Source organism: Terrapene carolina, unplaced genomic scaffold (genome assembly GCF_002925995.2).
Source record: "Terrapene carolina triunguis isolate 2854851 unplaced genomic scaffold, T_m_triunguis-2.0 Scaffold66, whole genome shotgun sequence".
NCBI classification, from domain to species: Eukaryota; Metazoa; Chordata; order Testudines; family Emydidae; genus Terrapene; species Terrapene triunguis.
In genome coordinates, this window is record NW_020664417.1 from 90,322,965 (window position 1) to 90,337,757 (window position 14,793).

General features: G+C 38.6%; 1 protein-coding gene across 2 annotated transcripts in view; it reads right to left on the reverse strand.

Moving 5' to 3' along the window:
- Positions 1-1,638: 1,638 nt before the first annotated feature.
- Positions 1,639-14,793, reverse strand: part of LOC112107653 (lactosylceramide alpha-2,3-sialyltransferase) — a 48,455-nt gene continuing 35,300 nt past the window's right edge. For both annotated transcript variants that reach the window (XM_024201442.3, XM_024201443.3), the window contains 3 exons: positions 12,296-12,482; positions 7,731-7,889; positions 1,639-2,770 (listed from right to left, as the gene is read on the reverse strand). In XM_024201442.3, the coding sequence (XP_024057210.2) occupies positions 2,507-2,770; positions 7,731-7,889; positions 12,296-12,482 (610 nt within the window). In that variant the 3' untranslated portion in view covers positions 1,639-2,506. The remainder of the gene's footprint in view (positions 2,771-7,730; positions 7,890-12,295; positions 12,483-14,793) is intronic.

A 14,793-nucleotide genomic window follows, 5' to 3' on the forward strand; every position in this document is an offset into this window, starting at 1 on the left:
TAATATTTACTACTACAGAGAAAAAAGTTTTATCACAACTGACAAAGTTGGTTGGACTACAGTTTAAGCCCACATTAAAGCATTTTGTAGAGCTGATGATAAATGGAAAACCTCAAAGGACGTTACTGATTGCTTTAATAATACTTTCATTCTATTAAGTTCACATTTTCATATTCTTAAGTCATAACAGTGTGAAGTCCTGGTGAACTAACAGTTGATGTATAACAAAACGTTTGTGTAACAGCGCTTTGAAAGACTTCAGTGTACTACTGTCCATATGCACATTTTGAACTTTCCCAAACCCTTTCATATTTCAGTAATATTGAATGGAGTTAAGGTCGCTTGCTTTCATCTTAACTATAAGGGGATAATAATCAACATGTTATATTAAACGAAACACTATCTGTAAAAACTCTTTACATATCAGTAATTTTTCAAGTAAACAGTTTGATCTATACTTAAAAGCATACAAAAACATGGATTAGAAATTTATTGCTGTTACAAAAATTAGTTTGTTCCAAGTTACGAGGAGGAAGTTAGATTAATATTATTGCTGTTGCACAAATGGAGCCCTGAACACACAGAGCGTGATTTCTAATCATTCACTTTAGGGGATGTGTGGGTGCTTAGGAAAGATCAGGCTCAGAGCCACTATCTTCAACGTTACACTTTGTAAACTGGCATTGTTTTATTGTCTCTCCACAACCATAGCCAGTGCAACTTCTGCGTTCATACACAATCATCCATTAGACCTACTCTTCATGGCAAGTATGAATACTATAGTCCATTCCATGTCCTATTTTCTTGATGCAATTTAACCTGACGCTAATTTTAAAAATATGCCTAGTGTATCTTTCCATATGATAAGGAACTAATAGGAAGGTTTGTCACCTGGAAAGTCAAAGGGATTCCTGTAATTCATATAATTATATTTCACCTGTTCACTTCTATTAACTTTCTGGTAAGATTTCACATTCAAATAAAGCATTTTTCACTCGCTCTGAGTAACAGACAGCACTCAAAAATCAAGCAATCCAATAACCACAACTGTGTTATTTGCACAATAAAATGAAACAGTTCAGACTTGCTCACAAATCTGCAATCCCGCTTTCTTTCAATTGCATTGATTTCTGGTCATTAGAAAGTACATTTATACAGGAATTTTTAAAAGCAATCTGCACTTAGAAGACATTGTACAGTGCTAGTAGATCACACTACTTCCTCAAAGGCAATTTCTTCTTCATAAGTTATTTGTGCACACAGAATTGCCAGTTTATTAGGTGGTCTGCAAAGCAAACAATTCCACTCTCTCCCTTCCAATTAAGAAGCATACACCATATTCACAACATAAAAGGGCCACTATCAACTTAAACTATATTTGAATCTGAATTTTTATTTTACATAGTACTGTTGCAAGTTAATACCTACTGTACCATGAAGGAGATTAAATAAAATCTTTCCGTTCTTTTACTTTGTCTGTAGTCAGTTTCACTCCGACTACTACATAGTAAGTTTCCATTTCGTTTGTGGGTCTTTCACTCAGCAGCAAGGACTAAAACATTTGTATAAAATAGCAAAAGGGCAGGTGTAGCCCAAACACTACTTTTTAACTCCCTCCCTAAAAAGGACTGGAATTCATGTTGATGCTGTTCCTGCAACAGTGATGCTTAAACCTTTTTGTGACCCAACCACATTATGACCAGGTGTTTGGGAGCCAGAAATGGGAAAGAGAAGAGTTTGGCCTCAGGTTAGATATCTACTGTAGGCTAAATCTGGTTATAACATGGTCAGGCCCAAATGTGTCAAGTGTTTAAGTGGCCAGCATTCTAATCCTAAAGCATTCACACCGGTCAATGATTTAAATACCAGGCATGATTAGATGTGGCATTAATGAACTTACTGTTCAGCTCCACTGACACATCCGTTTTGCCCTTTCCTGCTCCCTGCCCCCTCAGGGAGGTATCAGCACAGAAAGGGAATAGCCTAAATATCTGTGGAAGGTTATACAAGTGGATGATCTACCAAAGAATAGTGAACCTACAAGCAACAAAGCAAGTTCTCTTACGAACACACCCCTTTGCTTTTCTTTGTATGCACAGAGGAATCATGTACTGACAAATGGACCCACAAAGGCAACACCACTTCAGTGGGAACAATTCTTCTCCCCCCAGATTAGGCAACACACACCTAGGTCTGTGAGTGCCCTTCACATATAAAACCCTTAAATTTTCTGTTTTCCTTCAGATAGCTTAAAACATGACATTTTAAATGAATCTCTCTAAACTCAAAACTGTATTGATAATTACCCACAAAAAGTGTGCAAGGTAAAAACCTGGACTCAAAATAAATAAAAAAAATACAACAAATTCAACTTGACATTAAAAAGCAACAGAAATACAAGGAAGAGAGATTCTTCAAAGTCTTTGTGGGATGAGAGCACTGAAAGGGCCATTGCTAGCAAGGCTGCAGGAACCTCTAATCCAGTCTGTGCTCTCAGCTCCAGTCATTAGCTTGGTTTTTTGCAGAATTCACACTGTATTCCTCCACTGAGATCTTTCACAATCCCATCTTTGATCAGTTTTTGTAGGAATTTTGTTTCAGTTGTCACATTATGCATAGTTTGTCCTTCCATTGCAGCCATGCAGAGATTGTCATAGTAGTGCAAAGGTGTGTTCGGTTGGCGGAGGTCATATCCAAATCCTGCTAAACTCACTTCATCACATAAATGTGTGGCCAGAACAACTGCAGTGACCCCAATTGTGGGAACATTCTAAAAAGAAAAATAAACATTTACAATACAACATCTCTCTCCTTTATCAGTTTTCAGAGTCATAGAAATGTAGGGGTGGAAGGGACCTCTAAAGGTCATGTGGACCATCACCCTGCGCTGAGGCAAGACCAAGTATAGCTAGACCATCCCTGCTGTGTTTGTCTAACCTATTCTTAAAAACCTCCAATGACAGGGATACCAAAACCTCCCTTGGAAGCCTCTTCCAGTACTTATTTATCCTTATAGGTAGAAAAATTTTCCTAACATCTAACCTAAATCTTCCTTGCTGCAGCTTAAGTCAATTACTTTTTGTATGGTGTCAAGTATCAGAGGGTAGCCGTGTTAGTCTGTATCTACAAAAACAACAAGGAGTCTGGTGGCACCTTAAAGACTAACAGATTTATTTGGGCATAAGCTTTCGTGGGTAAAAACCTCACTTCTTCAGATGCATAGAGTGAAAGTTACAGATGCAGGCATTATATACTGACACATGGAGAGCAGGGAGTTACTTCGCAAGTGGAGAACCAGTGTTGACAGGGCCAATTCAATCAGGGTGGATGTAGTCCACTCCCAATAATAGATAAGGAGGTGTCAATTCCAGGAGAGGAAAAGCTGCTTCTGTAATGAAGCAAATACCCACCAGCAACTACACACCACACCACAGAAACACCAACCCAGGAACCAATCCCTGTAGCAAACCTCGTTGCCTACTCTGTCCCCGTATCTACTCTGGCGACACCATCAGAGGACCCAACCACATCAGCCACACCATCAAGGGCTCATTCACAGACACATCCACTAAATGTTATATATGCCATCATGTGCCAGCAATGCCCCTCTGCCATGTACATTGGCCAAACCGGACAGTCCCTCCGCAAAAGAATAAATGGACACAAATCGGACATCAGGAATGGTAACATACATAAGCCAGTAAGTGAACACTTCAATCTCCCTGGTCATTCTATTACAGATTTAAAAGTCACTATCATTGAACAAAAAAACTTCAGAAACAGACTTCAAAGAGAAACAGCAGAACTAAAATTCATTTGCAAATTTAACACCATTAATCTGGGCTTGAATAGGGACTGGGAGTGGCTGGCTCATTACAGAAGCAGCTTTTCCTCTCCTGGAATTGACACCTCCTCATCTATTATTGGGAGTGGACTACATCCACCCTGATTGAATTGGCCCTGTCAACACTGGTTCTCCACTTGCGAAGTAACTCCCTGCTCTCCATGTGTCAGTATATAATGCCTGCATCTGTAACTTTCACTCTATGCATCTGAAGAAGTGAGGTTTTTACCCACGAAAGCTTATGCTCAAATAAATCCGTTAGTCTTTAAGGTGCCACCAGACTCCTTGTTACTTTTTGTATGGACATGGAAAACAACTGATCACTGTCCTCTTTAAAACAGTCCTCTATAACAGCTCATTACAACATGTTTGAAGACTTCTTTTCTCAAGACTAAACATGCCCCCCCCCCTTTTTTTTTAAACCTTCCTCATAGATCAGGTTTTCCAAACTTTGTATCATTTTTGTTGATTCCTCATATCTTTTTATGAAGTTCTACCACCTACCCAGTTATTCCCCATTTTGTAGTTGTGAATTTGATTTATTTATTTTTTTTCATCCTTGGAGTAGTAATTTGCACTTGTCTTTATTGAATTTAATCTTACTGATCTTAGACCACTTTTCCAATTTGTCAAAGTCTTTCTGAATTCTAATACTGTCCTCTAAAGTGCTAGCAACCCCTCCCATCTTGGTGTCATCCACAAATTTTAGACGCACATTCTCCACTCCATTATCCAAGTCATCAGTGGAAAATATTGAACAGTACAAGGCCCAGTGTAGGCCTTGCATCAACAATGAAAGAAAACAGAAGTTAATGAATGAAGCATGAATCCATAACTTAAATGTATACTCCAAATTAAAAAACATAGTAAGAACCAAAAAAGTGCCACTGTGGCTAAACAACAAAGTAAAAGAAGCAGTGAGAGGCAAAAAGGCATCCTTTAAAAAGTGGAAGTTAAATCCTAGTGAGGAAAATAGAAAGGAGCATAAACTCTGGCAAATGAAGTGAAAAAATATAATTAGGAAGGCCAAAAAAGAATTTGAACAGCTAGCCAATGACTCAAAGTAATAGCAAAAAAAAAATTTAAGTACATCAGAAACAGGAAGCCTGCTAAACAACCAGTGGGACCACTGGATGATTGAGATGCTAAAGGAGCACTCAAGGACGATAAGGCCATTGCAGAGAAACTAAATGAATTCTTTGCATTGGTCTTCACGGCTGAGGATGTGAGGGAGATTCCCAAACCTGAGCCATTCTTTTTATGTGACAAATCTGAGGAACTGTCTAACCCAGACTTAGGTGTCATTAGAGGAGGTTTTAGAACAAATTGATAAACTAAACAGTAATAAGTCATCAGGACCAGATGGTAGTCACCCAAGAGTTCTGAAGGAACTCAAATGTGAAATTGCAGAACTACTAACTGTAATCTGTAACCTATCATTTCAATCAGCTTCTGTACCAAATGACTGGAGAATAGCTAATGTGACATCAATTTTTAAAAAGGATTCCAGAGGTGATCCTGGCAATTACAGGACAGTAAGCCTGACTTCAATATTGGGCAAACCATAGTAAAGAACAAAATTGTCAGACACACAGATAAACATAATTTGTTGGGGAAGAGTCAACATGGCTTTGGAAAGGGAAATCATGCCTCACCAATCTACTAGAATTCTTTGAAGGGGGTCAACAAGCATGTGGACAAGGGGGATCCAGTGGATTATAGTGTACTTAGATTTTCAGAAAGCCTTTGACAAGGACCCTCACCAAAGGCTCTTAAGCAAAGTAAGCTATCATGGGATAAGAGGGAAGGTCCTCTCATGGACTGGTAACTGGTTAAAAGATAAGAAGCGAAGGGTAGGAATAAATAGTCAGTTTTCAGAATGGAGAGCAGTAAATAGTGGTGTCCCCCAGGGGTCTGGACTGGGCCTAGTCCTATTAAACTTATTCATAAATGGTCTGGAAAAAGGGGTAAACAGGAGGTGGCAAAATTTGCAGATGATCCAAAACTACTCAAGATAGTTAAGTCCCAGGCAGACCGTGAAGAGCTACAAAAGGATCTCTCAAAACTGGGTGACTGGGCAACAAAATAGCAGATGAAATTCAATGTTGATAAATGTAAAGTAATGCACATTGGAAAACATAATCCCAACTATACATATAAAATGATGTGGTCTAAATTAGCTGTTACCACTCAAGAAAGAGATCTTGGAGTCATTGTGGATAGTTCTCTGAAAACATCCACTCAATGTGCAGTGGCAATCAAAAAAGCAAACAGAATGTTGGGCATTATTAGGAAAGGGATAGATAAGACAGAAAATATCATATTGCCACTATATAAATCCATGGTATGCTCACATTTTGAATACTGTGTACATATGTCGTCCCCTCATTTCAAAAAGATATACTGAAACTGGAAAAGTTACAGAAATGGGCAACAAAAATTATTAGGGGTAGGGAACGGCTTCCGTATGAGAAGAGAATAATAAGACTGGGACTTTTCAGCTTGGAAAAGAGACGACTAAGGGGGGATATGATTGAGGTCTATAAAATCATGACTGGTGTGGAGAAAGTAAATAAGGAAGTGTTATTTACTCCTCATAAAACACAAGAACTGGGGGTCACCAAATGAAATTAATAGGCAGCAGGGTTAAAACAAACGAAAGTATTTCTTTACACAACGCACAGTCAACCTGTGGAACTTTTTGCCAGAGTATGTTGTGAAGACCAAGACTGTAACAGGGTTCAAAAAAGAACTAGATAAATTCATGGAGGATAGGGTCCATGAATGGCTATTAGCCAGGATGGGCAGGGATAGTATCCCCAGCTTCTGTTTGCCAGAAGCTGGGAATGAGCAACAGGGAACGGATCACTTGATGATTACCTGTTCTATTCATTCCCTCGCGGGCACTTGGCATTGGCCACTGTCGGAAGACAGGATACTGGGCTAGATGGACCTTTGGTCTGACCCAGTATGACCGTTCTTATGTTCTATAGCTCCCACTCCAGCTTTACAGCTGACCATTGATAGCTACTCTGAGTAGTCTTTCAATCAGCTGTGCACCCAGCTTATAATGTCATCTAGCCCACATTTTCTTAGTTTGCTTATGAGAATGTGATGTGTCAAAAGCCTTGCTAAAAATCAAGATATATCACATCTACAGCTTCTCCCATATCCACAAAGCCAGTTATCCTGCCAAGGAAGGATATTAGGTTGGGGTTTGGCATGATGTATTCTTGATAAATCCATGCTTATTACTTATTACCCTACTATCCTTCAGGTGCTTACAAACTGATTGCTTAATAACTGCTATTTTAACCCAAGTGAGCTACCCAAGTGAAGAACTCACCTATTCTTACAGTGTAGACATATTCTTAGGCAAAATCTTCCTCAGCAAAAAAGGGACACACAAATGATTCAAAAAGCCTTAAATTCTCAATGCTTAAATGCAGTGCATGGCCTACCACAGGTACATGGTATCGAGAAGATCTGCATCCCTAATGCATTTCACAGAAGTACTTTCTTTTTAAAACTTTGGGGTATTTAAAAAAAAAAAAAAAAAAAAAATCACATGCAGGTCACCTTACGTGAACATAAACAAGCCTAACCCCTAAATTAAAAACTAAAATGGCCCTAGATTTTGTACTTTTTCTATGATTAATGAGAACACTGAACCCCACTATTTTACAAATATTTAATAGGGAATGTTAAAGAAAATACAAATAGTGTTTGAGAAGAGAAGACTTTGGTGTTTTACAATGACTGAGAAATTGCACAAAGAGACTACACTGAATGAAAAGTCCAAACTCTTTTTTATTTGATCTTGTCGTATTAGATTTCGAAGGAGTTAAATGTATCTATCCAGCACCTTCCAAAAAAGGTATCTTACCTTATCCCAGCCCCAAAATTTAGATCGAGGCTCAGGGTACTGTAGTATATCCAAGGCAGTCTCTTTAATGATGATCGGATTTAAAATACGAAACTGTTTTGGTGTTACAGGAATTTTCTCAGCCACCTGCTTCCAAAAAAATAGTCGCACCCATAGTGGCTAAAGAGAAAAAAAAATCAATTAAACACAGGGAAACAAATACTTTGACATGGCAAATTGATACTGGGGCCTAGCATGTAACTCAATATTATTAAAACATAAGATTTTCCACATCTCATCAGAAATTATTTATGGCAAAGACTTACTAGGACGTTGATGTAGAATTTCCAAATGCCTGAATTCTTTTAAACAAATAATACTTAAGTTGAGAGAAAGAGAAAATGCAATTCTTTATCTGTTTAGTTCATTTACTTTGAACATGTGACTGCACTTCCGTGGACAGTCATTCACCCATCCACCCACCCCTCTTGCCTCTATTTGGGCTTTCCCACAGCAACACGGTAGAGAAAGCATTTGAAAAGAGAGGAAGAACATGATCAAAATTCCACAACAGTTGGCTGAGTGACTCGCAAACAGGTGTAGGACCTGAAACTATTTTACTCACATTTTCAAATTAACTGTATTTCTAGCTGACAGCGTACATTTAAAGACAAGTGTTGTAGGATGGAAGGAGAGAAGAGCAATGAGACTCAGCACGCCCGATTCTGATCTCATGCCAGAATATGTCAGAATGTTAAAGAAGTCAATGGATGTGCACTGGTGCTAAACTGGTGAAAGATCAGAATCAGGCTCATTTTATGTTTCTCTCCATAAATTGTGTAATAGTGAGCAAATAAGAAAAGTGATGCAAGAAGAGGGTGCCTTTTCTGTACATTGGACACATTCTTTCCCAAAAAATCCCTATGAAAAATATTTGTTATATCTATTGCTGTAATATGACTTCTCTTCTGATATTACAAAAATACAGGGACTTTTAATTATTAGAATATACTATATGCAGTTTTAAGCCCATAAAACGACACTAGAGCCACCAAAGTCAGTCAAATATCCAGTTCAGATCAGAGGGTGCATTCGATAGTTGTTAACATAATGCTGCTATGTGAAATTGTGCATTTTTTTCTGAAAGGTGTGCTTGTGTTCTATAAAACTACACATTGCTTGGGCCCAATAGATCACTCAGTGATAGTTCCTCAAAGTTCCACAAATATAATACGTTTGGCCTGTTAACTCTAAAAATCAATAGTCACTCAGTGTGATATCACCAATATTTAAATTCAAAGGATAATTTAAGGATAATTTCTTCATTAGTGTCACTTGTATTATATATAAAGCATTTTTATATATATTATATATAAAGCAGAACATATAATGCCAAGCACTGTAATAAAACAGTATATTCTACCTAAATGCATGCGCAAAGTCATAGGTAGTCATGGTCAATTCTGCAAGTCTAAAAGCCTTACATAAACTAGTTCAGGTTGCAAAACCATAGAATTTAACCTTCCTTTGCTTTATCTATAATATTTATCATAATATAATATTATGTGCACAAACTGCTAAATATTGTGACAGATTTTCTATTAAATATATCACTATTGAATAATTTATGGCATTTCATGTTTGCATAATAACTCTAATCAATGAAATACAATACTTCAGGTGTCTCTTGCATATAGATCTATTTCTTTAAATATATATTAAGCAACAAATGAATCTTCATACAGAAATTGAAAGGCAGTAACCAATGCCAGCTAATACCAACTAGTGACATTTTTATTTAATTATATCTATTACACATGACACAAACATCCCTACACGAGCATGATGTGGTTTAGCGGTTAAGGAAGGGGACTGGCAGTCAGAACACTTGTTTTCTGTTCCTGCCTCTACAACCTTAACCAAGTCACTTAAACCAAATACAAAATGAACTATACTTTACTGAGCACATAAGGTATTTTGATGTTTAGTGCGTGTAAAGGATCAAGACACTTGGATGAAAGGCATCAGTGTGAGCATACAGTACTACATGGATGTACTAACATGAACAATAACTAGAAGTATTGCAACAAATAGATTGCTTGCAAGGTGGATAAAAAAGCACAAAAATTTGATTTATTTTAATTCAATTTTTTTAGAAGATATATTTCAAATTAAATTTGAAATGATGCTATGTTAAGGCCTAAATTTATTAAAATATATTACAATAATTTAAATATTAAAATAATATTCAAACAGTATATGTTTGCTGCCAGAAAAGTTAAACCACTGAACTAATTGAACTCATTGGCTATGAACCTAGAACCAGGGTTTGTTGAAGTGTTACACCAGCTTTTGACAGATCTAGCCCCTACTGCAGGTGCAAAGAAAATATTTTCTTCATTTCAGTTTATTCAAGTAGTTCAGTACAATGATTAATTCATTCAAAGTTGTGAAACCATCTGGAAGCTTAAAAAGCAGAAAACTTGTTTTCCTCTTTTAATCTATCAATAAACACGAGGGGACAGGACGAGATCTACCAGTTATAAAATCTTGATGGACATGACAACCAGAAAGAAATCAGTTCAATTAACTACAGATAATGCTATCGTTGTTTAATAAATCAATTGGTTTTAAATGCAAAAAAATTTGATATACTTTTTTTCTTATGTATCTAGCATATTTTAGGTAGTTTTAACAAAAACAATTTTAAAATGCTATTTTTTGTGCATTTTTCATTAAATTCCAATTTCCATCCAAATAATACCAATAATAATATGACAACCACTTAGTCCTTATATAGAGCCTCTCATGTTTTATATCTCAAAACACTTTACAAAAGAGGTCACAGTATTACTATCCCTATTTTATAAATGAGAAAATTAAGGGACATGGAGAAGTGACCTACCAGGGTCACACAGGCCAGTGGAAGAGCCAGGAATTAAACCCACATCTCCTGAGTCCCAGTTCAGTTCTCTAGCCACTAAGCCACACTATCTCCTATATAATGCAGCTAGAAAAGTCACTGCTAAAAAAATTAATCAATCTAGTACATAAATGTGTCATTCAGCATTTTCTAACAAAAATATAAAAATTAAGAATCAGACTTAATCTATGTTAAGCTATGTAACTGCTTAAACGCATGCAAGTCATAGAAACATAGGACTGGAAGGGACCTCGAGAAGTCCAGTCCCCTGCACTCATAGCAGGACTAAGTATTGTCTAGACCAGGGATCGGCAACCTTTGGCCTGCGGCCCGCCAGGGTAAGCCCCCTGGCGGGCCGGGCCAGTTTGTTTACCTGCCGCATCCACAAGTTCGGCTGATCGCGGCTCCCACTGGCCGCGGTTCACCACTCCAGGCCAATGGGGGTGGTGGGAAGCAGCGGCCAGCATATCCCTCGGCCCACGCCACTTCCCACAGCCCCCATTGGCCTGGAGCGGCGAACCACAGCCAGTGGGAGCCGCGATCAGCCAAACCTGCAGATGCAGCAGGTAAACAAACCGGCCCGGCCCGCCAGGGTGCTTACCCTGGCAAGCTGCATGCCAAAGGTTGCCAATCCCTGTTCTAGACCATCCCTGACAGGTGTTTGTCCAACCTGCTCTTAAAAATCTCCAATGATGGAGATTCCACAACATCCCTAGGCAATTTATTCCAGTGCTTAACCACCGACAGTTTGGAAGTTTTTCCTAATGTCCAACCTAAACTACCCTTGCTGCAATTTAAGCCTATTGCTTCTTGTCCTATCCTCAGAGGTTAAGGAGAACAAATTTTCATCCGCCTCCTTATAACAACATTTTACGTACTTGAAAACTGTTATCATATCCCCCCCCCACTCTTCTCTTTTCCAGACTAAACAAACCCCATTTCTTCAATCTTCCCTCACAGGTCATGTTTTCTAAACCTTTAATCAGTTTTGTTGCTCTCCTCTAGGCTTTCTCCAATTTGTCCACATCCTTCCTGAAATGTGTCGCACAGGACTGGACACAATACTCCAATTGAGGCCTACTCAGAGTGGAGCAGAGCGGAAGAATTACTTCTCGTACAACACGCCTGCTATGACCCCCCAATTTCTTTCTGCAATACTCCTTCCTAGGCAGTCATTTTCCATTTTGTATGCGTGCAACTGATTGTTCCTTCTTAAGTGGAGTACTTTGCATTTGTCCTTATTGAATTTCATCCTATTTACTTCAGACCATTTCTCCAGTTTGTCCAGATCATTTTGAATTTTAATCCTATCCTCCAAAGCACTTGCAACCATCCCAGTTTGGTATCATCCGCAAACTTTATAAGTGTACTCTCTGTGCTATTAAATATTGTGTACCCTCCTGGTTAGCAAAAAGTAGTACCAGGTTATACCAACCAATGAGAATCAACCTTTCTTTAGAAAAATCATTCAAAAGTACAAATGCAAAACAGGATTAAAACTGAATATTTAAATCAAAGTTTCCTGCTTGCTGATTTAAAACAATCCACCCTGACTGCTTGTGAAAAATTCAATACAGTAAAATAGCGACAGGACTGGAAAGTCAGTTTTCTGTGCATCAGAAAACCAAGGTACGCAGGCAATAAGTCAACTGTTTATACCTACCAATGCTTCATTTTTTACCATTGCTTGAAGCCAATTGAAATCGACACTTTTAAATAAGACAACAACAAACAAGCTCTGAGGGTTATATTCATTTTCAGAAAGTGGGGCTCCCTCTGGATAGGTCATCCTTATGGTAGTTTTGTTACCAACATGATCTGTGTAGCCCTGAACTGGTGCATCATTTAATCTAAAAAAAGTGAAACAAAACACAATAAGTAAACATGGTATCTGATGTCATTAAAATACCATACAAGTGACTTTAAATACCTAAGTAACACGTTTTAGTTGGCTCACCAAATTTTATTTGAATACATCAATAAATTACTCCCCTGGTAACAAGAACAAACCTCAATGGGTGGCCTCGCTCTGAAAAGCAACTGTACAAATACTATTGCAGTGTTCATGTTTCTTGTTGCCCTATAACTCAACTAGGGCTCTGAGGGGCAAACAGCAAGCTTCCTGCATATCACCACCAGTAATAAAAGGCTCTTCAAGTCAAAATTACCCATTTAATGACATCTCAGGAATCCCAATGTCCTATACGGGTTTGCACAATTCTAACTGACTGGAATTTAGGCGACAAGGTGGATGAGGTATTATCGTTTATTGTACCAGCTGTTGGTGAGAGAGACAAGTTTTCAAGTTTAAACAGAGCTCTTCTGCAGGTCTGGGAAATTAACTCAGGCCATGTGTACACTACAAAATTAAATTGACCTAACGTACGTCGGCATACAGCTGCCGCACTAATTACACTGCTTGTGTATATCTATACTTTGCTCCTTGTGCCAGCAGTGTGCCCCCTCACGGGGAGTGCTTTTATCGATTGTACTGTCAGTGTGGGGCGTTGTGGGATGGCTCCTGAAAGCCAGGAACAGTCAACATACACAAAACAGTGTCTACACTGACACTGCTTCGACCTAACTACATCGACCTTGACTCTACGCCACTCTGGAGGTGGAGTTAAGTCAGCGTAGCAGGGCAGTTACAGTGACAGGAGCAAAACTGAAGTGTAGACATTTCTATAGTTACATTGACTTAAGCTGCCGTGTGTTGACCTAACTCTGTAGTGTAGACTAAGGCTACGTCTACAAAATGCGCCTTTTAGCAACACAGCTGTGCCACTACAGCCATGCCACTAAAAGGTGCGCAGTGTAGCCGCTCTTTGTCAGCGGGAGAGAGCTCTCCCGCCGACTAAATAAATCTGCTCCCAACGAGAGGCGGTAGCACTGTCCACACTGGCGCTTTTTGTCGGTAACACTTTTGTAATTCTCGGGTGTTTGGTTTTTTCACACCCGTGAACGACCAGTTTTACCAATGAAAGTGCAGTGTAGACAAAGCCTTAACATCCGAGTGTCACTGTTAAATGCAAGATGGAACAGATAGTTTAGCATAAGAAGTTAACACATATTTCAAGGGACTATTCAAGGCAAAGTGGCCCGTTAACACCTTTCCAGTCAGAGGGAGGAAAAGGCAGGAGAAGCAGCTGGGAAGAGGGCTATTAGTGGGTTATAGATGGCTGTAATAAGACATAAATCCAATGTCTCTATTCAGTCCGTAATTTTTAGTGTCTTGCAAATCTATTGGTGACAAGAAAAAGTAGTATCTCTGCAGGGCTAACGAGGGTAAAAAGCAGTCAAGACTTACTTTTGTCACTAAAATGAGCAAGCAGTCTATATTTTACATTCCACTTGTCATCTTTTAATTCCAATGAGTATTTAATATGTCCTCTAGCGAGCCCATATTATTCTTTGCCCATCTCATCACTCCCAAACCTTTTCTCTTTTCTTTCTTTTAATTGGAACCTCAGAATTTTCATTTAAAGAAGACAGTGGTTTATTTCATTTTTATTGACTGTTTATTATGCTTCTGTTATACTATGTGTCTTCCAGAGTGTGTCAACGAGGCAGGTGCATTGAAAATAAAGCTATGTATCACAGCTCTGAAACAGAATACTTTCTAACACTAACAGATCCACTTACCCTTTCACCTGGAACACTTAATACTCAAAAAGCAAGATAACTGATCAACTCCCCATGATAACCAGAAGATGGCACAGGTAATTTCAAGAGCCTACATTAGAATGATCAGACATCTTTTTACTTTAGGAATTTATGTAGTACCAACTTCATGCGTACGTTGTGCTTTGTCTGTTACTGCAGTAATTTCTAACTCACTATTTTCATTATCCATATTGTGTGGTATCTGGTGTCTAGAGCAGTGTTTCTCAACCCACAGGTTGCTACCTAAAAGTGGGTCACACAAATGTACAAAAGGTTCACAGCCACCCAAGCCTTGAGCCCCGCCACCAGAGGCTGAAGTCATGAAGGTCACATAAAAATCATGGAACCAGTGACCTCCATGACCTAGCCTTACCAATTAGCCAATCGAATGCAAGGTGGGAAGAGTTATGGGAAAAGAGTGCTTAGTAGAGTTTCAAGTGAAGAGTGTGTGTTTTAATCACAAAGTGAGTCTTTAGTTAGTGAAATGGATACATTTTT